This window comes from Zootoca vivipara, chromosome 8, assembly GCF_963506605.1.
Source record: "Zootoca vivipara chromosome 8, rZooViv1.1, whole genome shotgun sequence".
In the NCBI taxonomy this organism is placed as follows: Eukaryota; Metazoa; Chordata; class Lepidosauria; order Squamata; family Lacertidae; genus Zootoca; species Zootoca vivipara.
The window spans coordinates 9,004,504-9,031,233 of NC_083283.1; the positions used below are offsets into that span (position 1 = coordinate 9,004,504).

The window sequence follows — 26,730 nt, forward strand, 5'->3', positions numbered from 1 at the left end:
TTTGCGTTCCCTTTGTGGACACAACTTGCATCCTGTCACTTCTCTGCGAGGCCCACACGTTTTTGTCTCTGTGCCTCGCTTGGCATTTTGCTTTTCCAGGAAGCAGATTTTGGCATTTGCAGAAGTGCAGCAGCACGACTCTTCCAGCCTGTTAGGGTTCCCAAGGGCCCTCGCTGAGCTAACTCCATATGCTCAGAATTGAGTTAGAGTCTCAAACTCATCAGCTTGGCTTCGGAATTATTAGCTCTGGAATTATAATATACTTCAACTTCTGTGTATTTTATTTTCCGGTTCCTGAACCATCCGGGCCCTGTTGTGCATATATGGTCTCTCTCTCACACACAAAAATAGAAATAATAGTCTTGGGACTTGGAAGCCGTTGCCATTAGCTTCCTTTTGCTCTCTCAGATGACATTGGAATGAAATGGCCCAGAACTCAATTCCTTAGTAAAAATTTCCCGAAGAAAGCCATTTCAGTGTAAGAGGCCCATTGTGTGGGAGCTGTCAGCCCTCTGTGACTTATCCACTTCCGAGAGACTCACAACATCAGTGCCTCAGACAAGGCAAGAATCCAAGGGCTTGCTAGATTAAGTGGTGTCAACAGCAGCACTGTTGTGCTGAGGTATGCCCAGCACGCAGGCCAAAGGTGGTGTGCAATCTATCTTTACGGACTGTCAACAGATCTTCTCTGTTCACACCTGTACATCAGGGGCACAGAAAGCGCAGGCCTGGGACAAAAGGTGACCCTCAAGCTCCCATCTCAAAGCAGTGGCACTTTCCCCAAAAATGCAAATTAAGACTTTTATCTAATTACCAGTAGGAAATGCTTGCTGTCCGAAAAAGGCTAGGCACTTCCTTTAGACACGGCAAAGGTTCCAGGAACTGATTCAACTGTAAATACCACCATTCAGTCCTGTGCATGGCTACAGCTATGCAAGAACATCCTGCTTAAACTAAGGCTGCTTTCTCTTTTGCTTCGCAAATTGCTCAGAGCAGTGCCAGAACAGACACCTAGTCCCAGGGCGCATGCAAAGTTCCAGCTGAAGTTTGAGCTTCTCAGTAACAGCACACAATCAGAGTAAACAGGGATATTTTTTTACCTGCCGGTTAAAAGCTTCCAAGGACAGGCTTGGGAAGAAAAGCCGCAATTGGGGCCACCGAGCTCCATGCAATCATAGACGGAGCTTCGGAGCCAGGCAGTCAATAGTCCTAGTTAACTCTGCATTACAGCAGGCCACCAGGGAATCGACTGAGAGGCCATCAACATGGGCTGATGCATCCCCTACCACTCTCTGGAAGCCATTTGGCTCCATTAAGTGGCGGGGGTGGACCACTCGAATCGGTCCTACCTCCCTGCAGAGGGCAAGGATCGCAGAGAAGTCTAGTTGTACCAGGAAGTGATCTGACTGGCACTTCTTTTGTTCCAATCGAACTTACCGTCTTTCCCACATTTTAAGACACCGTCTTATCACTTTTTTTCCTCAAAAAAACACTGGGTGGCTTATTTTCAGGGAATGTCTTACCGGTATTTTTATTACATCAGGAGCAGTGCCCCTCTTGCTCCCTGTCTCCCTGCGGGGCAGGACTCTTGACTGAAAGAAAATGACGGGCAACAGCCACCACCAAGCTCCATGAGAGGGAGTCTGAGGGAAGGGAGGTGTGTGCATCGCTGGCCCAGCCCTCTCTCCCTGGCCCTGGGATGTTCGTGAGGGAGGGAAGGAGCTCCTCCGAAGGGCTGCTCTCTCTCTCTCCCCTCACAGGTGGGGACTCACTTAATAGCAATCTGCTACACTGGAGCTTCTTAAATTTAAACCAGTACAGTATAATGGAATCTATCTGTGTGATGCAGTCGTAGCAGTAGCCTATACTAAAGCAAATAAGGATCTCTACCAGCCAGCCAACTGCCCAAGACTTAAGAGCGAAAGTTCCAACAATGTAGCACTTTGTAGCACTGATAGCAAAGAGGCTACCGGCTGAGATACTGTAGAAAACAAAGCAGCCAGCTGAGCAGCAATTAAGATGGTAAATGGTAGCAATTAAGTAGCAATTGAGCCAGCAGAAAGCGGGGTGAGATAATCTGCTGGTCCTAACAACCCGTCCGTGTTTCTCTTACCCACAAAATGTTAACTTTTGTGTAGGGTGTAGGGCAGTGTTTAGCAGCTCCTAAACAGCGAGAAGGGGAAAGTCCTTAATCCCCAAGGCAAGGACTGCGCCACCGGCAGCGATCCCGGTACCGGTACAAATCCTTAAAGGGGAAGCTCTACAGACAAGCAATGGAAAGAAAAAAGAATCCTCACTTTTTAAAAGGCTATTAAAAGGGGGAAAGGTGGGGGGAAGCGAGAGGTGGGCTGTGTGTGTGTGTGTGTGAGAGAGAGAGAGAGAGAGAGGCGGGGGGGGGGGGAGAGAGAGAGAGACGCGCACACAGAGTCTCTCCCTAAAGGGGAAGGCAGCGTCTTCAATCGCCCCTCTTTTTTCCCTCGTGCTTTCATCTTCTCCCCACCGCAAATGCCACTTTTCTCCTCTTCACCAAGCAAGCAGAGCTCACACAGCCTAGCTAAAAAAAAATATTTTGGAATCCTTTTACAGGTATTTTAAAAAATGCTTACAGAAACAGGAGGGGGAATCACGAGGCTGCAGGAACGGCTCTACGGTGCATTTTTACAAGCTTTTAAAAGAAATGCGTGTCTTTGGAGCGACAGTAAAATGGGGAGAGATTTTTATGGGGGAGAGTTGGCTGGCGGGAGGGGGGAAGGGTCTATCACTATGTCTTATTTTCGGGTTATGGCTTATATCGCGCAACTGCTTAGAAATCCTGCTATGTCTTATATTATGGCTACGTCTTAAAAAGGGGGAAACACGGTAAGTGTCAGATCACTATGGTAAACCCCAGATCGAAGGCATGTCCATGGCTGTGCGTAGGGCCAGATTTGTTCAGGGACAGGCCCATGGGGGCCATACTTTCAAGGAGTCCCGAGCAGCCCCTCGTAACGTGTCAGCATGGATGTTAAAATCATCCAGGACCACCAAACTAGGTGTCTCCATGAGAACATCTGGCACGGCCTGAAGCCGCTCGGGCAGGGAATGTTTGGTGTGACGGGTACTCCAAAAGGAATCTTGCACTGCCCCTATTGCCCACCTTCCAGAACACGCACTCAGAGAACTGTGTCTCCCCAATAGAACACCTGGTGAAAACAAAGGACTTTTTACAAATCACTGCACCCACACAACCTGCGTCGCTGGTGGTCAAACAGCAGCAGGAACAAGCCCAGGTCAATTCCTCCACCCACAATCAAGTCATGGATGGCAGTGGTCTTATGAATCATTGGCCTGCCATTGCATTGCTCTAGTAGTGCACCTGGAAGAAATGTTTTAGCCCTGTCCTCACCCTGTTGGACAAGGTTTCTACACCCTTGTGCAAATTAATTGAAACAAACAATGTAGTTTATTGTACAAAACTCACATATGCATGTACAAAACTCACATATACATACATTCGTAACGGATATGACCTCCACAATTTTTAAGCAGCATTTGAACACGGTTTGGCATGGAGTCTAGTAGTTTTGAACAGTCTCTGTTGATTTTTGGATCCCTGTACCGCCACTAGGGACCCAGGTGGCGCTGTGGGTTAAACCACAGAGCCTAGGTCTTGCTGATCAGAAGGTCAGCGGTTCGAATCCCTGTGACGGGGTGAGCTCCCGTTGCTCGGTCCCAGCTCCTGCCAACCTAGCAGTTCGAAAGCACGTCAAAATGCAAGTAGATAAATAGGAACCGCTACAGCGGGAAGGTAAACGGTGTTTCCGTGTGCTGCTCTGGTTCGCCAGAAGCGGCTTTGTCATGCTGGCCACATGACCTGGAAGCTATACGCCGGCTCCCTCGGCCAATAATGCGAGATGAGCGCACAACCCCCGAGTCGGTCACGACTGGACCTAATGGTCAGGGGTCCCTTTACCTTTTACCACACTTGAATCAGTGCCTGAATGAGCTTCTCCATAGTCATACAGTCTACAGCACAGAGGCGACTTTTGCATATAGCCCACAAATTCTCAATGGGATTCATGTCCGAGGAATTCCCTAGCCAATCAAGTACCTGTATTTGCTGCTCTGTCATGAATTTCTTCACCACGTTCAACAGGGCGCTAGGTCCTGCTGCAATAGGCCAGTACCATCAGGATACCTCTTTTCCAGCTCTGGAATAACTCTATTTTGTAGAACCTTAATATATTGTGGTGAGCACATCATTCCTTCTATTGGCTGCAGGCTTCTGACACCGTAATGATCAACTGACTTTTCGTGTTTGTTTTGAGTACAGGATTACAAGTAAGATAGAAAACATGCTTTGTTTCAGTTAATTTGCACAAGGGTGTACGTGCAGAGAATGGTTTTTACTTTTAAGTAGAGAAGCACTCAAAACCACAGCCAGAAAGTCAGCTCAGGAACCTGTACATAGGCAGGGTATAAATTGAATAAACAAAAGGGGTCCGTTTTACCATGCTGAGCCCACCTCATTTTTCCTGCTTACGTAGATTGAATCACATATGCAGCTTGTACTTGAGTTGGAGAGGTAGATCCTGTTTACAGAAACATACAGGCATGCACGCTTCAAGTCAAAAGCTGTAAATCATTCTGAGATAAACTATTTTGTAATGAAGCCTAATTTTCTGTATTTCCTTCGGTGTACCTCATCATGATAACTGCTCTTGCTCTTCATAACGCCAGCTGAAATTGGCATCCGACGCTTCCAGTTATCACCTTGTTGGGAGCCATATATTACTCAGCGAGTAATGAGTTTAGCAATCAGCTCAGCCAAACTGATAACAGACACTTCCCCCCCCCCTCTCTCTCTTTTCCCCCCTTCGAAGGACAAAAAGAGTTATTCCTGCCCTGTGTGTGAGAAATCTTTTACCGAAGACCGACTTATAAAATCGCACATAAAGACAAACCACCCAGGTAAGACAAGCCACATTAATGGTCTTAAATGTAGTGTAATAGTGCAGCCGTGCTCCAGACTAAGCAATAGATTTTAGCTGTGTTGTGTATGCTGGTTATCATGTGTGGAAAACAGCGGCCCAACCCTGTAGAGTCCTGATCCTACAGATGGTCCCTTAGTCTGAGCCACTCATGGCTATGAGTAGCAACAGCAGCAGCAAACTCCTGGCGCCGCACCTCACCTTGTTTGCCTTATTTTGAACTCTGCTTGGCCCTGGCTCTACACCCAATTGGCATGCTCTAGCCCAGGCACCCCCAAACTCGACCCTCCAGATGTTTTGGGGCTACAACTCCCATCATCCCTAGCCAACAGGACCGGTGGTCAGGGATGATGGGAATTGTAGTCCCAAAACATCTGGAGGGCCGAGTTTGGGGGTGCCTACTCTAGCCTTTGCCTTGCCTGCCTGGACCATTTCCCTTTGCTTCAGCAGCTGAAAACCACAAGTAGACCCCTGCTGAGGCCAGAGGCTTCATACTGCCTGCCAGTAACAGGAAGTGATATTGCCAACCCCGTTTCCCCTTTTAATTCTGAAGAGAGGCCTGACCACACAATCCGGATTTGGCCCATGAAGTTCTCAGCTCATTGCCCAAGAACCCTGGCAATGACCCTGCAGGGCTTTATATCATCTCCATTCGAGGTTTTTAAGCAGAGGTTGGGTGGCCATCTGTCATGGATGCTTTAGTTGAGATTCCTACATTGCAGGGGACTGGACTAGATGACTCTCGGGGTCCCTTCTAACTCTGCAATATACGCTCAGCATATGCATCTTTTTAAAAGGCATGCAATTAGCTTGACTATTACACACTATTGAGACTCAGCAAGATGGTCCCATCACTTCATTATTTCTAGTTGATTATAGCCTCACATCTGTATTCTCAGGCCTTTTGGCGTTGTTAATGACCTGCCTGCTTGGGTATTTCGAGCTCCTCTGGAAATCCCAGGTGAAACCTTAAGCAAATGTTATGTGCCTCTCAGAGAGCATTGAAGCTAATAAATGTTTGGTTAGCGAAGCTGCCCAGTTTGGTATTGGCCGCATGAGAGTGCTCCCTGCCAGAAAAACAAAAAAACCATTTCTGCAGCAATGGCGCAACCAGCCTTTAATTTGTCACAAAAATAGCAAGTCACCATGGGGGCAACTCAGCACACAAAAGCAATGGCTAGTCCTTGAAAAAGCTGTAAAATAATGAAGCAGTTTCCTTAAGACTGTACAACCCCACTGGAAGGCTGGTGCAGAGAGAGAGAGAAGAGAAAACAAGGAAAAGGAAGCCTACTGAAAGGACGTGGCAAGGAGCAATCTAAATACTATGTTTTCTAATTAATTGTCATGTGTTTCCTGAAGGCTGAAGCTCCCCCCATGTGCTTTTTCCTCCCCGCTCCCCTCTCTCCAGAGGTTTCCATGAACACCATCTCCGAGATTGTTGGCAGGAGAGTTCAGCTAAAAGGGCTGATAGGAAAGCGAGCCGCGAAATGCCCCTATTGCAATTTCTACTTCATGAAGAATGGATCAGACCTTCAGCGTCACATCTGGGCCCATCAAGGTAACTGCAGCATAGCTAGCACTTATCTGTTTAAAAATTGCAATCACTTCCTGACACGCCGATGCTCCGGTTATGGCCCAACTAGACACATGGAATGCCATCACACAATTTACTAGCAGCTGTTTCGGGTGAGGGGTCTTTGAGGTTAGGGACCATGTCATGCAGCTGCTGTTTCCCCCAGAAGGAAAGGTGGTAACTGGGGGGAAAGATTTTAATTCACAGCTGCTGCTCATCACGTTGCTGTTGTTGGCATCCGTCTGTCTCAAGAGACAATGGCGTGCTCCTTCGGAGATGAAGTCAAACGGCTGTGTTAGCAGTGCCCAAGTGACCTCCACGGGACGCAAGCCCTGGACAGCATGTACAGAGCTCCTGGGCTGCCCAGAAGACAGGACACACACACACCACACACTCTCAGCCTCGCTGATGTGGCCCAAAGATAAGCAAAGCAATACGTTGGGCACGAGCTTGGCTGATTGCAGAGATACATACCGGTAATTTTGGCGCTTGTTACCAAGCTGATACATATGAGAATTTTCTAGGAAACTCAGGCTGCTTCCAGACAGGCTGTTCATAGAGCATCCATCCCGATTTGCTTGCAAGCAGATTACCGTATTTTTCCATGTAAAAGACAATATTTTTTCCCCTTAGAAGTGGCATCTGCCAGGACCAATTTAGTTAATGCTGTAATTAAACATCACTTGGAAGGATATTCCATCTGATTATTTTTTTTTTAAAAAAAAAGAAAAATAGGCTAGCACGGGCCCTGCTGGCATAGGGCTTCTACATTAATTCCCACTGCTAACTTTATTTATTGCATTTCTCATTTATAGCATCTTTGACATGATAAATGGCAAGCAGTATATTTCCACCTTGCCCCCCCCCCCTGTTGCTCTAGTACTCTGAAAACAGAGCTCTGGCATAAGTCAGCTTTTTGAAGTCTCCTGCTGCATCTTCTATTGGAGCTACAGCAAAGTCTATGTAAATCAGTTGTTTGTGACACATCTAGTTCAAATCTACCCGTTTTAGCGATTTTCTGCCTCAGCAGATAAGTCAAAAGTTATTCCGTAATTAATATTTCGGATCCCTTTTGTTTTTTAATTAATGAATCACAAGTTAGTCCAGCGAGTATTCCTGCCCGATAATATCCACGCACAAAAGGGTAAATTAAATTATTACTGTCATCTGTGCAAAGGCTGCTGTTTTCAAGCCTGGATATTCTCCAAGCTCCAGAAATTATTTTCACATAGAAAAGCAAGATGCTATGACCTAGCTGTGTTTACCCTTAGGCCTGGTCTAGAAGCCTCAGCTGGTACAAAAAAAGCTGCAGCAAGACTGTCGGTAGAGACAAACTACCACCAGGACGTAACTCCAGTGTTTAAGGCTTGCGCAGATTACCCCCTATCCAGTTTCAAGGTTATTGACTTCATTGAAGAAGGCCCTTAACTTGGGTCCATGATACCTTAAGGACCAGTGGCTGCCTCATATCCCTGCCAAATCACCCAAGATCGGGGGGTGGGTGGGTTAATAAAGCATTTTATAGCAAGTGCTGGCTCATTCATAGAGAGTGTCTCATTTTTATTATTTATTACCTGTACTTATTTATTAAATTTGTTAGTCACTTTACTTTGCCCAAGGCAACCCAGAGCAACTCACAACCAACTTCTTATTCATATTAACATACCTATGCACTGTCTAAACCCTACGTGATCTCTGGCGCTGTATTTAGAGCACACGCAACAATCCATTTGGTTTACATGGTTTTGAAATGACTGGGAGGAGTTTGTGTACTCGTTTCCAAGCTGAGTATAGAGCAGGCACCCCCAAACTGCGGCCCTCCAGATGTTTTGGCCTTGAACTCCCATGATTCCTAGCTAAGAAGACCCAGTGGTCAGGGATGATGGGAATTGTAGTCCAAAACATCTGGTGGGCCAAAGTCTGGGGATGTCTGGTATAGAGGCCTGGAGAGCCAGAGGGGTAGCATTGGGGGAGGGGGTGTGAGCCTGGGCACAGTTTTGCACCCCCACAGCAGGCTCCTTTATCAGAGCCAAGGCTCTGCGTGCAAAGGATCTGTGCCTTGGCAGTGGAACTTGTGCCTGGCCGCAGCTCCGCCACTGCCTCAGGCCTAACCCGGCAGCGGAGAGCAGGAGGAAAGTGGGTGACAGCTTCCCCGCTCCTCTCCTCCCCTGGAGTGTGTGGTGTACGGGAGGGCACCCTTTGCCCCCTCCGGGGCATGCCCCAAACGACCGCACCGGACAGCTTTGTTGCAAGGATTCTGCATACTAGTGGCCCTGTCTGCAGTTAGGGGCATATAGAATTCTCTCTCTCTACCCAACATGGCGTTTCAGGGGGCTGAAGCAGTCATAGAACATCACCTTCAAGTGGCCATTCCTCGTATCCCTGCGAAGTTTTTGACTGGTCATCTCCAGACAGCCCTTTCTTCATTTCTGTTCTCTTCTCTCTCTTTTTTTGCATAGGCATCAAGCCATTCAAATGCTCCCTGTGTGAATATGCCACTCGCAGCAAGAGCAACCTGAAGGCTCACATGAACCGCCACAGCACTGAGAAGACCCACCTGTGCGATATGTGCGGGAAGAAGTTCAAATCGAAAGGCACCCTGAAGAGCCACAAGCTCCTCCACACAGCCGATGGCAAGTATCTCCACCCAAAGCCCTTCTGCAATGGTTTGCATCATATTGCTCGTTTGAAATTGCAAGCTAGCAGCGACTCAGAGCAATGCAGTGCTAGCTGCATGGAGTTAGGATGGCTTGCGTGGAAAACCCTATGCCCAGGGGTGGGGGAGTTTTGCCCCACAAGGCTAATTAGGCCTGGCACGGGTTCAGATTTGGCCTGCCAGGTCATTTCCCCCAAGCCATGCCCACCTGCCCCACAGCTGGCGCGATATATAACATCAGGTGCGGGGCAAACAGAGTTGTGGCTGCTGATGCACAACTGGAAGTCTTAAAGGGCACTCCTGATTTCCCATTGGAAATGGAGAGGAAGTGTGCTGGGTTCAGCTGCACTGGGGTCATGGCACTGGGAACTCCACTGGGCTGAAGTTAACACTTATTAGCAGATAGGCAGCGACTCCAGGCCTGTTGGCTCATGCATCCAATCCCTGAAGAAGGCCGTAACTTCAAGGCTGCTTGTCAACTAATAGCTGCTGGCTTCAACCCTCAGCCGATCAGCAGGGCTTCAGAGCACTTCCCAAGACCCGAGTGGTGCTCTGAAGTCCCAACCAACATCATCTGATGCCAAGTGATTGACAAGGGAGTGGTAAGGGAGATAAAGACTTGTGCTATGCTACGCCACGCCACACAGAAGCCCTGTGCATGGAGTGAATCAATTGGCCCCTTGATATCACCACCTGCCCAATGACGCATCTAAAAAGGTCCCCCAAAACCAAGGTGTTAAGATTCCATCTGCTCACACACTGTTACCTCTCACTTTTGTTTCTTTTCCAACGCTTTGTAAGGATGCCTAAATTCAGGCAGCGTGTTTTGTACCAAGTTTTATTATATGCATGAAGAATAGTCAGAGTTGCATGATTAGACCAAAGATTCACCTAGCACTTTCTGTCTATCAACTGGCCAGCCACTTCCTGTTCCTGAGAGGCTGTTCCTGCAAACTCAGCAGTCCCCTGTCCAACATTTTTCTATTCCTTGCTTTTGCCAAGAATGGCACATCAGTACAGAATGCATCTCTGTCCGAGTTTTTTGCTGTTCACAGTAACTAATGAAGCACAGAGCATGACTTCTAAGTTCAATTAGACAGTGAACGTTCTAAACATCAAGCCTTTCCCCCCCACCGTGTTTTATGGGAACTGTCAACCTTATGCATAAGCTGCTCTGGAAATCCATCAACAACTTAGAATGTAGAGGAGAAAACTTGACATGTTAGTATAGATTTGCCTTTTCAACTTGCACTTTGGGGTTCCCTTTTAAGTTTTTGACAGCTGATGCTGAAAGGATTTCAAACAGCAATTCTCTGCCGTAGTAATAAAGGAGGAGCTGGAGTAAAACAGAGCTCTGGGCCGGTTTTAATATGCTCATATCATACTGAGAGTCTTCCACAGTTTGCAAACAGCTGAGAGTTGAAGAGAGAAGGGCTACCGATTTAGCATCTAAGAAGAGACACGGCAGATGCTTTAAATGCTGTAAACTGTTCTGCAGTCCAGACTTGTGTAGCATAAAGTCAAGCAAATAAATAAATGATGTGAAATGTTAAAAGGGGCATTCGGGAAGAGAATTGCTTGCAGCACTTACGACATACTCAGGTTTATTTAAAGTTTCCTTTTATGCCAGCAGGATTCAAAGGCTGTTACTCCCTTGTGTTTGTTTTTTGTCCTGCGAATCTAAGGTATCAATACGAATGTACATAAACCAGGAATTATACAGTTTTTTAAAGCCCCTGGCTTTACTTTTGAATATCTTGGGGTGAAGCTAGATGTGGTGTAGGGCATCTGTGGTCGAGATCTCCTATTGTCAATTTTAAAATGTTGTGAAGCTTAAAGAAGCCACAGAGAAGTGGTTATGAGAAAGGCGGAGATAACTTACTCCACAGCACCATTTGGGGAGGGTAGTTTAGATCAGGAAAATGTTGTGGGGGAAGGATTAAACACCTCCTATCACTGCTGCCCCAACTTGATTTGCCACCCATGAAAACCTACAAGACAACTGACTCATTGATGTTCCCCTGTCACATTTAATTAACCTTTTAGACTGTCCAAAGACCTTTGAAACTATGGACTTTAAGAGAGGCAAAATCATTCTGGTCTTGCCTTAGGTGGCGATTCTCCTTCAGGACACTTCATTCTCCCAAATTCATCCCCTGAAGGCAACTGACCAAACATGTATCAAGGAAGATGCGTAAACGGAAGCTCAACGTAATAATAAAACCGTATCATAAAAGACGGGCAAATCACAGCTTCAGAAACAAATAAAAGCAACATTATAGAAACAAATTCAGGAAGATCAGGGTTGAATCTTAAGGGTCAGGGAAATGATGTCTGAAGCAAAGGACAGTCGCTGCTTCATATCCGTTTTCCTCTGTTTAAATGGAGCAATGCATCTGTATCTGAATTGGTTGGTTTTCGGTTTCAGGGAAACAGTTCAAGTGCACAGTGTGCGATTATACTGCTGCACAAAAGCCACAGCTGCTGAGGCACATGGAACAGCATGCTTCGTTCAAGGTAAGGAGGTTGCTGGTGACTTGGCTGCATTAACCGCTGTGCCGCCAAGCAGTGTAACACATGGCAGCAGTTGAGATACTGCAGCAAACTATGTCCAAGGTTAGAGGGTCCCTGGATCGGCATGGGAAGCTGGAGCCAGAGAGATCCTTATAACTTCTATCTTCTCCCCCCTCCCATGGGCCAAGTTTGGCAAATGGGGTTGCCCACCTCCATATCACCTGGCATCACGATGGCATCCGGTGACCCACTTTTGCCTGCACAGGTTGCAGTCAAACCATACTGGCACAGGCATGTCTAGAACTGTGTGGGGTGCTTTAAAGCCCTGGTATTCAGCTGAATATTTCACCTGATTTGATAGATATCTCTTCTGTACACTTCTCTCCCCTGCCCCTTAGTCTTTAAAAGTTTTGTTTCACTTTCCCGCCTTTAAGCCTCAGGTCCCTGGGCTGAACTTCGACTCTCCTGTAGCTTTCAAAGCTGTGGCTCAAAACAACCTGTGCAACACTAACAAACCCCCCCAAAGGCTAAGCAGCTACATTCTAAATGATGATGGTTATGCATTTTATCATTGATTATTAGGATGTATTTTAACCCTCTTCAGGCATTCAAAAGAACACATCTTTTGTGATGTGTTAATGTATCCAGGATTGCATATTTATGCAATTTACTTTCTCCATGTTTCCATTTTTGGGATTCCTCTTTCCGTCAGATATTTACAGAAAGAGTTCCAGCTAGCTACAGTTACCATATAACATGATACCATCTGTATTTTATTGGTTTTGTGGATGTCAGTAAGGATAAGGTAATTATTTTCTTTTCAGTAATTCTGCCACTTGCTCTCAATATATTAGACCAATATGTTTCAGTGAATGAACATGTCCGCCTTAAACAGAAACATGCTGGCATTTCTTGTGTGCATCCCAGAATAGAAGATGATAAAACACGGGCATTTTGTATAGTTTCTAAGGCAGATATTCCATCTGGTCACCATTCTGGCATATGTTTAAAAGGGTGCAAACGAAGAACGCCAAGCCAGAAATTTCATGAACAAGGCGAATTCTGAAGTCATTTGAACCGATTATCAGCACCAAACTATTTAAGTGGCTGGGACGTAATGTACCGCAGTGGCTGATGCAAGGCTGAGAGTGGAGGATTGTGTTAGGCTGAGAAAGAGAGGCTTTTCGATGAAACAATAGAAAGTACGTTTCCGAGCACAATTCATAGTGTTGGTGCTAATCTTTAAAGCCCTAAATGGCCTCGGCCCAATATTCCTGAAGGAGAGTCTCCACCCCCATCATTCTGCTCCAGCTCCGAGGGCCTTCTGGTGGTTCCCTCATTGCAAGAAGTGAGGTTACAGGGAACCAGGCAGAGGGCCTTCTCGGTAGTGGCGCCTGCCCTGTGGAACGCCCTCCCATCAGATGTCAGGGAAATAAACAACTATCTGACTTTTAGAAAACATCTGAAAGCAGCCCTGTTTAGGGAAGTTTTTAATGTTTGATCTTTTATCATGTTTCTAATTACAGGTAGGTAGCCATGTTGGTCTGACGTAGTCGAAACAAAATTAAAAAATTCCTTCCAGCAGCACCTTAGAGACCAACTAAGTTTGTCATTGGTATAAGTTTTCGTGTGCTGGGAGCCGCCCAGAGTGGCTGGGGAAACCCAGCCAGATGGGTGGGGTATAAATAATAAATTATTATTATTTAGTAGTAGTAGTAGAGTAGTAGGCTGAATGATACACACATATAAATGGTACTAGCCCAGGCATCCCCAAACTGCGGCCCTCCAGATGTTTTGGCCTACAACTCCCATGATCCCTAGCTAACAGGGCCAGTGGTCAGGGAAGATGGGAATTGTAGTCCAAAACATCTGGAGGGCCAAAGTTTGGGGATGCCTGCACTAGCCTATCTAGGCCTGTCTCTCAAGCCCTTGAGACTCTTCCCCAAGCCACAGCCCTCGCTACCCTTGCTGCAGGTCGCCCTCAAGTGCTTTTGTCTGCTGCAATGGGTCCTTGGCCACATACACAGCATCCTTCTAAAAAGCAGCGTTGTACCAACCATGTCTTCCCCCAAAAGAATCCTGGGAACTGTAGTTTGACAGGGTTGCCAAGATTTGTTAAGAAACCCCTATTTCCCTTGCAGAGACACAACTTGCAGAGTTTCCCAGAAAGAACTGATTGTTAAGCCGCTCTTGCAGCTGTAGCTCTGGGAGGAAGTTTACAACCCTCAGCACCCTTAAACTACAGCTCCCAGAATTCCTTGCAGGGAAGGGAGCAATGACTGTTAAAGTGGTACGATAGAGATTTTAATTTAGCAGCTGTGGCTCTGTGGTAGTGCTTTTGTTTGTCTGGGTGGGTGTGTGGGTGGGTGTGTACACACATGCAGAAAGCTCCTACTTTAGTGTGAATGGAATATAGCCTACAGTTCAGAGAGTCAAATATTTTTCCCTGCCTATTTGGCATTTGCCCCCAGCAGTCATTGCACGGTGTAGGAAAAGGTTCCCAAGCCCTCTTTTTAAAATATGGCCTTGAGCTATCGCAAGTGATAAATTGAACAAAAGAGATTAAAATGTATGCGTGGACTTTGTAGTACCAAGCAGGTACTTAACAATCCCTCACTTTGTGCCGCGTGTGGTCTCTCCATGACCTTATATGCATTTCTGTATTTATTTATGTGTTTACTACATCTGTGTTCCTTTTCTCTTTTTACCAGCGTCCTCGACATCCTTAAAAATGCAATATTATAAATAATAAATGCATGCTTATATATTCTTTAAAAATTGCATGAAACCCTTCCTCTTAATTTTGGTTCAAGTATGATCGAGAATCCTACCCTTCAGAATGACAGTTGTTTTACATTTCTAGGCATAAATATCCTTCAATAGAATTTGGTGCAGTTTGAAGGATGTTCAGAGGGAAATAAATAACAAATGGTCAAATAGTACAGAAAGATAAGGAGGATCGATGGGTTCCTACAACAGTCATTAAAACAGCCTTACTGCCGGGAGTAAGGCTCATTAAACTCAGTTGGGATTTGCTTCAAACTTACCATACATAGTAAAGCAGGCACAGGCAAACTCAGCCCTCCAGGTGTTTTTGAGACTACAATTCCCATCCTCCCTGACCACTTGTCCTGTTAGCTGGGGATGATGGGAGTTGTAGTCCCAAAACATCTGGAGGGCCAAGTTTGCCTATGCCTGTAGCAAAGAAATGGAAGCAAAGTTATGCAGAGGCAAAACAGTTGATTTTTTTTAAGATTCTCTGATGGTGGCTGGGAGCACGGTGGCACGGCCTACTTAGGCTGTCCAGCTAGATAGAAAACAGAGACGCTTCCCATGAGGAAGATAGATTAAGGAAGATGGACTGGGCACCAGTTTTGTTAAATACTGTATTGATCATCTTGAGTGGAGGAAGCTTAGCCTGCTTAGAGCCTATTGCGAAACTGCATGTTGATTTTTGCCTTGGTGCCACCACTTGTGCTAAGTCTTCCTAATCCATTCTCTGCCTGTACATTTCTGAGCAGAGCTACTTGCACAACCCATACCATGGAAGACTCTGCCGTTTCTTCTTGGGCAGCCTGATCCAGCACATGCTGCCCTTACCTTCTCAAGGCTTGAGGCAGGGAGTCCGGACAAAAACAGTGCAGTGGTACCTCGACTTACGAATTTAATGCGTTCCGAATGCACATTCGTAAGTCAAAAATAAATAAATTGTAACTTGAATCCCATAGGAATGCATTGCGAGAAAAAATTCGTAAGTCGAAGCAACCCTATCTAAAAATTCGTAAGTCGAAAAAACCCTATCTAAAAATTTGTAAGTCGAAAAAACCCTATCTAAACCGCATCCAAGATGGCGGGCGGAGCTCCGTTCGTAAGTAGAAACATTCGTAAGTAGAGTTATTCATAAGTCGAGGTACCACTGTACCTACCTGTCAGGGTTTGTTGTGACTACTCTTGAGTAACGACCATCCACATGCTTGTCTTTCAGACGTTTTTATTGGTGCACATTATTTACAGTGTAACGGATTGCTCATTTCATGTCTACCCGCTCGAGTCAGATTCCTGCACTAAATTCTTCCGCGTTTTTGACCAGCATAAAAGCCTCAGAACTGAGAAGCGCCTCCCTTTCCTTCTCTTTCTCAGTTCCGGCGTCAGAGGTACTGGTCTTCTGTCTGCCCTACTCCTGTCCACTCTTTCCGCCTCTCTCTCTTCCTGCCTATGGAGCAGGGGCTCTCTAGTGCTGCCAGAGCCCTGGCACTCCTTCTCCGCTTCCTGACTCACCTCTTCAGACCACTCGCTCTCATGACTGCTTGGAGATGAGCTGCTTCTGATGAAGGGGGGGGGTTCTCTGTAATCCCTCCCCCCTACACTACCATTCCCCAACTGTTGGATGCATTACTGGTTAGTGCCTCTCCACAGGGATGCCCTCGGGTACTAAGGTCCCAGTTACAAAGGATGCACTTCACCTAAGTACTCACCAACCAGGGAAGGGTTGCAGACGCAGCAGCTTCCAAACAGAGGTCAGGTACAAAGAGTCAATCGAGTCACCAACCTAATCCAGAGATAAGGCCAGGAAACAGTAAAAGGTCAACATCACAGGGAGTTCAAGCAAGGCAACTTCTGCCACCAGGGACTAGAAGCCACAGAGCTGTGTTGTTTCTCGACAGTGGAAGACTTACAAGGGAGGTCTTATATACTCAGGCCTCCAAAAGCACATCCAAACCACAGCTGTTGCCAATGAAGGTGTATTGGGGGGGGCAGCACTTACTCACAAGTAGACTGCCAACACCGGGTCTTGTGAATGCATACTGAGCCATCGCTCTTTGGCCCTAAAAGTGTTTGGTGCCCGTGATATTGAGGGCTTAGGGGCTGCTTCACCTTCTCCTTGTGGTTCCAGAAGTTCACTATTGGGTATCAACCTGGAGGTCCCCTCAAGGGAATTCTCAGCATTGGATTCAAGGAGCCCTGCCAGCTCCTCAAGGTCCCCAACATTTAGGTCAAGGCTAGACATGCCAGTTACCTTGGTATCTCAAGGTTCTCCAAATGCTGGGTTTGCCTCCCAGTAACTTTGAAGGTAATTTGCACTGTAAAAGGTGTCTAAAGCTACCTTGAAAGCTTCTTACAGATAAACATCAAACAGATAAACAACTGCACATCTTTCCAAAGACATCTGGAGGCAGCCCTGTATCAGGAAGTTTTTAATATTTGACAGTTTTGCCGTGCTTTTATTATGCTGGAAGCCGCCCAGAGTGGCCAGAAGCAGCTCATAAGTAATATGTTGTTGTTGTTATCATTATGCCTGAATGAGGAGTTGGACCAGAACACCCCACATCCAAAACCAAAGCTGTATCACACTGTAACATTGCAAGTGGTTCTGTGAATTGTTTGTTGTTGCTAAGGCATCTAAGCTGGAATACAGAATCGGTCCAAAGATATTCTTTTTATGACCTTTAGACCATTTAAAGGTCAAAGTAGTTTTTATTGTTAAATAGCCAAGCAGGCAACTATGATATTTCAATAATAGGCAGTATTGTGACTGTAAGAAATAGCCTTTTGAAGATATTGATAGTTCCTTTCCACACACATTTTGCAGGATACACACTGAAAGACGGATTTTATTGGAGCAGTGTTCATATTTTTCAGTCTTTTAACCCTTTTGTGCGTGTGAAAACTCCACAGAGCCAACTATATTTTTCTGATAGGACTACTGAGTCCTGACCACATGCACAAGGAGCTGTTTCTGATGTGGCCTAGTAAAGAGAAGTGACTGGAACTCCTTCCTTACCCCAATTACCTTTCAGCCTCAATTCCCCATTGTTAAAATGGGAATATGAACAACTGCTTCTCAGCATTGTTGTGCACCCGAAACATGTTTCAGGAATGTTAATGCCTTGCTATGTTCAATATTCTAGTCAGGAAACCTATTTACATGGATTTATTTGAGGTCTCTAAAGGAAACTTTGTAGGACATCTGTACTGATTGATTTTTGTGAAGTGATTAATTTTTTACAAAGCGTACGATGCAATTCTAACAGGACTAGCTCTGGAGACTGAGTACCTCTGTTCGGATAGGGGAAAATAGTATTTCTGAGCTTTCATAGTTCCCAGACAATGATTTTTTTTTAGTGGAAACCAGTATACTGATCAGTAAATAGACCATATCACATTCTTCTCTTCACATTATCACTGACTTCTTCTCAGCATTGCTAGGAAAGTCACTTAAATAGTGCAGACCGAGTCTGGAGAAGAAAGTCTTGAGAACAAGAAACTGTACAAAAATAGTGTATAATTTGAGGAGACAGGAACAGAGAGGTCTCGTCTTCCTTACTTCAGGCCTTGTTTATCGCAGGGAGACATTCAACCAAACATACAGAGGAAATGGTCCACCAGCCAATTAGAGGACATGCTACCTCAGTGAAGATTGCTCTAGGGAGGGCCAGAGAAGATGCAACTGGAGCAGCCATGTTTGTTTGCTCATTTGCCTGTCCAAGTCACATGCAAAACAGGGATGGAGGGTGTTTGTCTTACATTTTTTCATCACGAGGGATGTGGATATAGGGAGCAGAAAGCCTGGATGCTGAGCAGATGCTCTGTCCTTGCGCCACACTCTTATTGTGCAGGAGGCTGAGGAATTCCACTGAATGTCCAGTTGGGGTAATTGCAATTTATATGTGCAGAGTTGTGCACAGCCTTTGCATGTCCCCTCTCCCCCATCAATTTCTTTTGCTAGTCATTTCTGAATGAGGCATCAGCTCTGTGTTCCTCCCGTCTGCCTGGAGAAGCATGTCACTAAATTAGTACAGGGCATTAATTTTAATGCAGTGTAATTTATTGAGTAGCTGGAAATTCTGCAGTTGTGGGTGGTTTTTTTTGTTTTTTTGTTTTGCAACTTCAGAGTGAGTGATGCTACCTTGCTTTGCCAATCCATCTTTTTATGGAGGAGACGAGGACTTAGCAGCCACGACACATAAATACTTCGCGGAGCTGTTTGGTGCCAATGAATTTCTGCCTTATTGTGAAACTTTGCAAGGTATAAAAATGTAATACAGTTGGAGATAAGGCATTGCTAAGACATTGGCTTGCATGTGTTGCTCTAGAAGCATTACCTAATGGAACAAAGTAGCTTGCTATTATACATATTGAGATAGATTTGAATCTTGCTGTTTCTTAAGCCAGAAGCGTAGGTCTTCTGTAAAGTTCTGAAGACAGGAAACAGATGCGGCTAATTCATTTCCTTTCTCCTTCTGCAGCCTTTCCGGTGTGCCCACTGCCATTATTCCTGCAACATATCTGGTTCTCTGAAGAGACATTACAACAGGAAGCATCCCGATGAAGAGTATGTTAATGCTGGCTCTGGAGAGCTTGCCGCCGAAGCCCTTCTCCAGCAAGGTGACCTGTCTTATTTTGAAACCGTCGCACAAAAATTGCTCCTTTGAATTAAGACACAATTAAATTTCTTTTGCAGAGAGTATGCTGCGGCAGGCATAGCTTTTGAGTGGTGGACAGTGATGGGATTTTGTCTTCCCAGGTGTGTGTGCTGGTGTGTTTGTGTGTGTGAGGCACTGTCATCACTTCCATGAAAGAAAAAACCTGTAGCAAACCTTGTGTACGAGTTGAAAATCCATATGAATGAAAGCTGGAGGGAAGCCAACATCCACTTGTGGATCGGCGCAGGTTTAAATTCCTACCGAACGAGTTCTTGGCTCTCTCTTAATGGGAATGATGCCAAAGGCACTTTGAAAGGAAGAAAGCTGTTGCTGTATTTGAGAAAAGGGTTGGTTTTTTTCCCTATTTTGAAAACTGGCTGTGCAGCTGTGATCAGAGTTGGACTCTCCAATCCTGAATGTATTTACCTGGGGTTGCATTCCGTTGTCTCCCTCCTTGTCCATCAGTTTCCAGCTCAGCAGAAGGCATCTGTTATTATAGAATGGGGGGAGGCCATTTTTGCTGATTCTCCCTTTCCTCTGCAGCTCTCCCCCCCCTTCACTAGCTCAAGAGAGGCAGGGGACATTTTGGAACAGTGCAGGGGACAGCAGGAGAAAGGGGAGATCTGCAAAAAATCAGCATGCACGCCCCCCTTCATCTCACAGAAGCATCCCATGGATTCAGTAGCTCTCTGTCCACAGACGGACATGGTCGAACACACCCCTTGGAACTCCTGTTGATTTCTGCAGAAACAGTTTCACAGGATGGCAGCTTAGATTTGATGAACTAATAAATAATAATAATAATAATAATAATAATAATAATAATAATAAAATTTATACCCTGCCCCCCCCAGCCAAGGGCGGCTAACAACGGATATAAAACAATTGATTAAAATACAGCTTAAAAACAAGATTAAATACAACATTCAAATGCAGCCTCATTTCAACAGAAACTGAAATCAAAAACTGGGGAGGAAAATGTCAAATCTTTACCAGGCCAATTATCCAGACTGGTCCTATGTGGGCCAGAAAAAAGCCAAGGAAGTCCCCAAATATGAGTTCCATCAGAAAGAAAGGAAAAAGGAAAGAGGATCTGATCTGCATCTGTTGGAGCAAGCAAGCCTAACATTCTGCTCATTGCTTCAGGATATTCTTCTCACTGTGGGGAATGGGAAGCCGACCTAGAGATGAGCCTTTGGCCCAATTCAGCAGGCCATCTTCTTACATTCTTAACCTAGCCAGTTCTCCTCTGCGTCACTTGTGAAACCGGCCTGTGGGTCAAATCCTGCTTGGTTAAACGCTTAGCGTTTCTCCCGCAAAGCATTCTTCTCTTGTACATGGCACCTGCATACATTTCTCAGTTCCACTGCAATCAGCTCAGCTCACTTCCAAATAACTAGCTGAGCATCAGAGTAGGTGCCTGAGCATTTTTCAACCCTTCCTGCTATATGAGGTTTTTTGTTGTTGTTTTGATATTCACTAGAGCCTGGGAAGATAAAAGAGGAAGCAGGGAGGGGGAGGAATTCGAGAGGAGTCTTTTCACTACTCCGGGCCCTATCTAATTAAAAGTGGGTTTTGCCGAACAACAAAATATCTGGATGCAATTGCAAGAGATGTGCACACTGCACTCTTAAGGGACATTTTGCTGCTGTGCAGTTGGAAATCTGATAGCCCAGTCCAGTAGCTTCTGAAGTATGAAACGTATTCAAGGATTCAGGACATTGAAAAGCATGTAACTCTACTGCAAGTGGGGAATTAAAAGGAAGCCAAAATTGATTGCCTTTTGCTGGGAGATGCTGAGCTGTTTGTAGAAGTTGACTCCCTTGTTTTATTTTTGATGGTTTCCAAGTGTTTATCCCCATATTGAATGACAAAATGCAGAACTTTCCCCCTCCTTAAAAAGCATCTTGCAGGGATTTCAAAATTCGCTTTTTAAAACAGTAGAATAGATGCCAGATTAACACAGCCGCTCTAGATAATGAATAAAACATCATTCTCCCAAGCGTGACATTTCTAAAAAGCATTTCCAAATTATTCTTTTCTTCTTTCATAGCTTTTTAAAAAAAAATGTCTGCAAAGAATTCACGTTTATCGGAAGTGCTAACCCATGTTCCAACAACACAGAAACAGTGACACAAGCCAAATGCATTCAGAATAAATGCTGTCTGCCCTCCCCCTTCCATTGTTGCAAATATGGGAACTGGAGGACAAAAGCAGGGGTTGGCAACCTAAGGCCCATGGGCCGGAAGCACTGCGCTAAACCAGCACGGCGTGGGGACTCTCTTCTGCGGCTCCAGAAATTGCTTCTGCACATGCCCAGATGCTGGAAATCATGCCTGCTCATGTCCGCGGTGCCAGAAATCGCTTCTGTGCATGCCCAGACGCCAAAAATTGCTTCTGTGCAGGCATGATTTTCGGCGTCTGGGCATTTGCAGGCATGATTTTTGGTGCTGCGGACATGCGCAGACGCGATTTTCGGTGTCGCACTGCGCTGGTCCGACCCACGGAGGATCTCCGCAGGAGTGATCCGGCCCATGCCCGGTAGGCCTTGCCAACCCCTGGACAAAAGCATCGCAATGAGTGCACCCAGATGTTAGTTTCTTTGAGTCCTCCAAACCGCAGTGAAGATAGAGATCTGCGGTACCTTAGAAACAAATGCATTTATTGCAGCATGGACTTTGAAGGGGGGCTGCACATCCATTCAAAAGCACGTGCATTGCATTAAAATGGCCCCAGATCCAGTTCCTGTTATCTCCGGCCTGAAATCTCGAGAGCTGCTGTCTGTCATTGTAGACAGTACTGAGCTAATGGACTGATGATCTGGCCTGGAATAAGACTGCTTCCTATCCCTGTTGGCATGTGAATCATCAGGTGCATGGGCAGCCATGTTTGTTTTCCCATGGACAAACGTATTTGTGCAACAGCAGCCAAGAATGCAAGTACAGTGGTGCCTCGCTAGACGAATGCCCTGCTAGACGAAAATTTCGCTTAACGAAAGGATTTTCTGATCAGAGGTTGCCTCACTATACGGCGAGGTTTTCTATGGCCACCGCTTCGTCTTGCGAAGCGTGGCCATAAAAACCTCTGATTAGAAAATCAGGGCATTCATCTAGTGAAAGGGGAACCAGCTGTAGCAAGGGAAGAAGGCAAAGGAAGATGAGCTGTCAGCGCCTGTCAGCTGATCTTCCTTTGCCTTCTGCCCGTGCTGCACCTGGTTCCCCTTTGTGTTCCGCTGTTCTCCGCCAGCAACCGGCAGAGACCAGAGGAACACAAAGAGGAACTAGCGGAGAAAGCAGCCCTTTTTCTTCCTTCCTTCCTCTCCCCCTGCCACCGACAGAAAGGACAGATCTGTGCACGATTTCGTTCCTCTCCCCCTGCCACCGACAGCTTCGTCCGATCCGCGCTGTGTCGGGCGGGGTGAGGGGAAAGCGGAGTCCTCTTCTCCCTCCCCCCGTCCAACTGAGCCGGCATTTGGTGGCAATGGCGCCTTCTCGGCGAAGGCAAGCGGGCGGGCTGTCTTCGGCTCAGGTACTGGCTTGGCGGCGGTGGGGGAAAGGCGCAGGATCGTTCCTTCACCTTTCCCCCACCTCGCCCGACAGAGCCGGATCCGACGAAGCTCAGTCCCCCGGAGCCCATAGGAACGCATTAATTGACTTTTAATGCATTCTTATGGGAAACGGTGCCTCGCTAGACGAATTTTTCGTAGGACAAATTGAGTCCTGGAACGAATTAATTTCGTCTAGCGAGGCACCACTGTATAGAAACAGGGCAAGCCGTACATTTGATGGAATGGGGAGGAGTTTCCACTTCATGAACCTTCACAACTTGGCATTAGGAAATGGGGTATCTGCACAGGAAGCCAGGAATGTATCTCTGCCTTCAGAATTCATGCTGGATTTACATTCCCCCCCCCCCATGATACACAAATGTTTATCTAGTAGCCAGATTAACTTGTTTTAGAAGCTAAAGAAAGGAAATGTCAGGAGCTGGAGGCAAGCGCAGGTCAGAAATCAAAAAGGGGGGGGGGCTCGGTGTTAGTGAAGTTAAGTCTGTCTTCAAGAAACCAAAACAGCACAGGCCTAGTGATCCCAGCAACCTCTCCCCAGTTGGTCTTGCTCCAAGAAGGCATTTGCACGGACTGAAGGCCTCCGCCTTCCCACCACTTCCTAAGTCTCCTCCTCTCCCAGGTATTTCCCAAGCAGTTGCGAATTGTGCCTGCGCACAACCTGCCTCTGCTCTGCCCTCCTCATTTCTCGGCGCATTCTAGGAGACCAGGGGAGAGGGAGCTGGTCTCGGCAGGAGGGGGAGGCTCCCTGGCTTCTTCAGCAACCTACCTCTCTGTCTCGCGCCTCCCTCCCCCCCTCCAGCCTCCACTTCTGCCTCTGAGTCTGAATTGCCCTCTGCCACAGCCTCTTCCTGCTCACCAAACCCTGTCACCTCTTCTGCTTACGGCCCTTCCTCCTCCCAGTCTGCTCCCTCTGACCACTCATCGCCATTCCACCACTGACTCCCCTGGCTCTGAATCTTTTTCCCCTGGGGGTTCCCTTGGAGGTTCCCCAGCTGGTAGCCCCCCCCCCCCTCCTCTGCATCCAGCCACTCCATGACAGGAGCCCACTATAATTGTAGATAAAATGAACTAACCACAGGGCCTGGGCATCCCAGCTATCTCTAAAATACCCTTCAGAGATAGCCAACCACATGGCCTCCCTGTCGCCAGAAAGAAGGTGCTGTGGCCAGAATATAGGCTGTAAACTTCAGCCAGATTTGCCCAGTGAAGCAAAGCTGTTTTGTTTTTTAAACGTGAGCTGCTCCATTCAGCAAAACCTATTAATTATTTTGATGCTTAAACTTTCCTGCATTTTTAAAAGACAAACTGTAAGGATCTGGAGCCGTAACCACTGATAAGGAAATAGCCCAGGGCATGCAGTTCCATGTAGTTCTAGCAAGAAAAGTGCTTAATGGAAGTATTTTCCAGTAAGTTCCCCTATGCTACTGTCCTGATGCTGTAGCTTAAACTCAAGGACCGTAAGACGCCAAAGGAGGTTCGCCGTGGGAAGCTGAAGATAGGAAGCCTTCTAAAATGAGCGTTTTCCCATACTATCAGTAGCACACAGATCCTCGGGGGTTTTCTGGCTGCTTGTTATCTGCGACTTCTTTTCATTTTGTGACCCCTTATTAATGCAATATAGAAACTAAATGTCACTTCCAAGCGACCAGTTAGTGCATTAATAATGTGTGTGTGTGTGTGTGTGTGTGTGTGTCCAGGGGGGTGGGGGGGTCAACAGTGGAATTGCTCCTTTGGCATTTCAGAAATATGAAATCCTCCAATATGATTTGACTACATGCACGGGTGTCAAAAGCAGATAAGGTATGTCATTCAGTGACCTTTCCCCCTCTCTGCATTGCCAAAGTATTTAATGAATTGGATGGAAATTAATTTTCTTTAGCTGTGATGTCAATTAGCTGTCGCACAGTTTTCTGCTACTGGCTCAACTGCATGCTTCCATTTGTTGTTCCTTAATTAAAGTCACAGTGACAAAGGTGCCCATTTTAATTAGCAGGGTGTTATTGTTACAGTAATTTTAATTTAAAAGAAATAGAGGAAGGTCTTGCGTCTAATTGAGTTTTTATTAAGAGGGTGATATGAAATGAATATTTCATTTCAGATTTGGTAACTGATGGTATCTTTCTCCTATCCTGTGCCAAAGGTACTTACTAGGGAGCTGTGTAGTGTTGCATATTAACACATTTCACAGAGAAGCTATTCCAGTTTTGCATAAAACCAAGCAGCCTGCATTGTCTAAAGCGGTTAAAAATAATAATAGGCAGGACTTAGGAAATCCTTGAAGACTAATAAATGTCAGCAAATGAACCTCACTTTAATGAGGTTTTATGAAATGAAATAGAGGAAATTACTCCATTCCGTCGCGTTGATGAAATCCCATCTCGAAAGAGTTTGGCTTGGAGAGGGAAAACATGTTGCATTTGGTGCAAAGATGTTTCTGCAACTGATAAACAATGTGCCAGTGGCAAATTCTCCAACACACCGCTGCGAGATTAGGGTAGCTTGCCACTGCACGAAAGCGTGTGGAGTTCGGATGTAGAGACACCATTTATGTATGCAGTAGTTATTTAGTTCACTCGTAGACCGCCCTTCATGCAATCAGGAGCACAGGAAAGATCACAAGACATGTACTGGCAGCTACCACATGGTGAGCCAATTTCACAGTGAGCCAGTGGATGTTTCACTGGTGTGATTATTAGCCCTTAGCAGTTGGGGACAGGATAGCAGAGAAACAGAAAAGGCTCTTATTTCTGATATCTCTTTTCAGTTTTGAGTCTTTTCCGGTATGTTTCTGTCCCCTTCACCCCATGCCCAACGCCCTACAAAACTGCTCTGGAACCGTTTCCCAGGTTTTTCACATTCATTGTTGATCATTGCTTGCTGCAAATGACCATTTCACCATGCCGTTCCAGTAAGATATCATAAGATTTTTGTGATTTATTGATTTATTTTTAAAAAAGGAGAGATACCTTAGAATAGGGATGAATGGATCAGTGGCCACTGCTGCATTTCTTTTTAAAATCTGCATAATAATCAAATGCACATTTCTAAATGTAATTAATCCCAAAATACACATCGTATGCACATTTCAAGAATATAGTAAACAAAAAACAAACAAAAAACTGCATTGCAAAATCAGAAAAAAGGAAAGCCTGAATGGTGACTGTGCCCCAAATCGCTGTAGGTTGGGACAAGTGGGTTAGGTGTGTCTGTATCAGAAATCACAAATAAGGAATTCCTCAAGCTTCCATAACTCAGGGCTATGGTTTGTTTTGCTGCTCAGTGCAAAGTAATATTTCCCACCATGCTGTGCATCCCCCCACCCTGAGGCTTCACAGCAAGATTTCAGGGCTTCTTCTGAATCAGGACAAAAAAATAAATAAAATCAAGGAGCAATTTTTTAAAAAAAATATGTTCAAATTGCCAGAGATTCTGAGCATGGAAATAGGAAATATATTAAAAACAAATTCTTAACTCTGTGTGTAGTAGATTCATTTTCCGTGTTTCTAGTTAAAAATTAACAAAACAATTTGCATGTGCGCACGCATGCAGAATTCACCTGAAATACTCTGCTGCCGGAAAACAAAAAACCAAAAGTATTTTCAGTATCAGTAGTGAAAACATAGTAGTTATATAAGTGACAATGTGTTGCTGTTTAAAGGTGCATAAATTTTGCTTTGTGCAAATCGGAAAGTAATCATCTATTAAACTTAATAAAGTTGCAACCTGGGAAACTTGATAAAGTGCTGATGTCTTACTGGCATGCATAAGCCTTAATTTATCAATGAGAGGCAAAGATTGTGCTGGTGGAGTTCATCATGTTCTCCCCCCCCCCTTTCTCCCCCTTTTCCTTCAGGTGGTATTAAGTGTCCAGTTTGCAACTTCGTGTATGGTACAAAGTGGGAATTCAACAGACACCTCAAGAACAAACATAGACTCAGATTGGTCGAGTATGATGGGGAGACAAAGTGGGAGGTAAAGTCAAGCTATGGCAGCTGGCCCTGAAATCTCGAGCTTCTCTAGAAGGG

At 45.7% G+C, this 26,730-nt stretch overlaps 1 protein-coding gene across 8 annotated transcripts in view; it reads left to right on the forward strand.

The window, feature by feature from the left end:
* The window catches only part of ZFAT (zinc finger and AT-hook domain containing), a 110,923-nt gene that overhangs the window by 64,015 nt on the left and 20,178 nt on the right, over positions 1 to 26,730 (forward strand). For all 8 annotated transcript variants that reach the window (XM_060277597.1, XM_060277598.1, XM_060277594.1 and 5 more), the window contains 6 exons: positions 4,863 to 4,950; positions 6,379 to 6,528; positions 9,003 to 9,176; positions 11,628 to 11,716; positions 18,961 to 19,099; positions 26,559 to 26,677. In XM_060277597.1, coding sequence (XP_060133580.1) covers positions 4,863 to 4,950; positions 6,379 to 6,528; positions 9,003 to 9,176; positions 11,628 to 11,716; positions 18,961 to 19,099; positions 26,559 to 26,677 — 759 coding nt within the window. The remainder of the gene's footprint in view (positions 1 to 4,862; positions 4,951 to 6,378; positions 6,529 to 9,002; positions 9,177 to 11,627; positions 11,717 to 18,960; positions 19,100 to 26,558; positions 26,678 to 26,730) is intronic.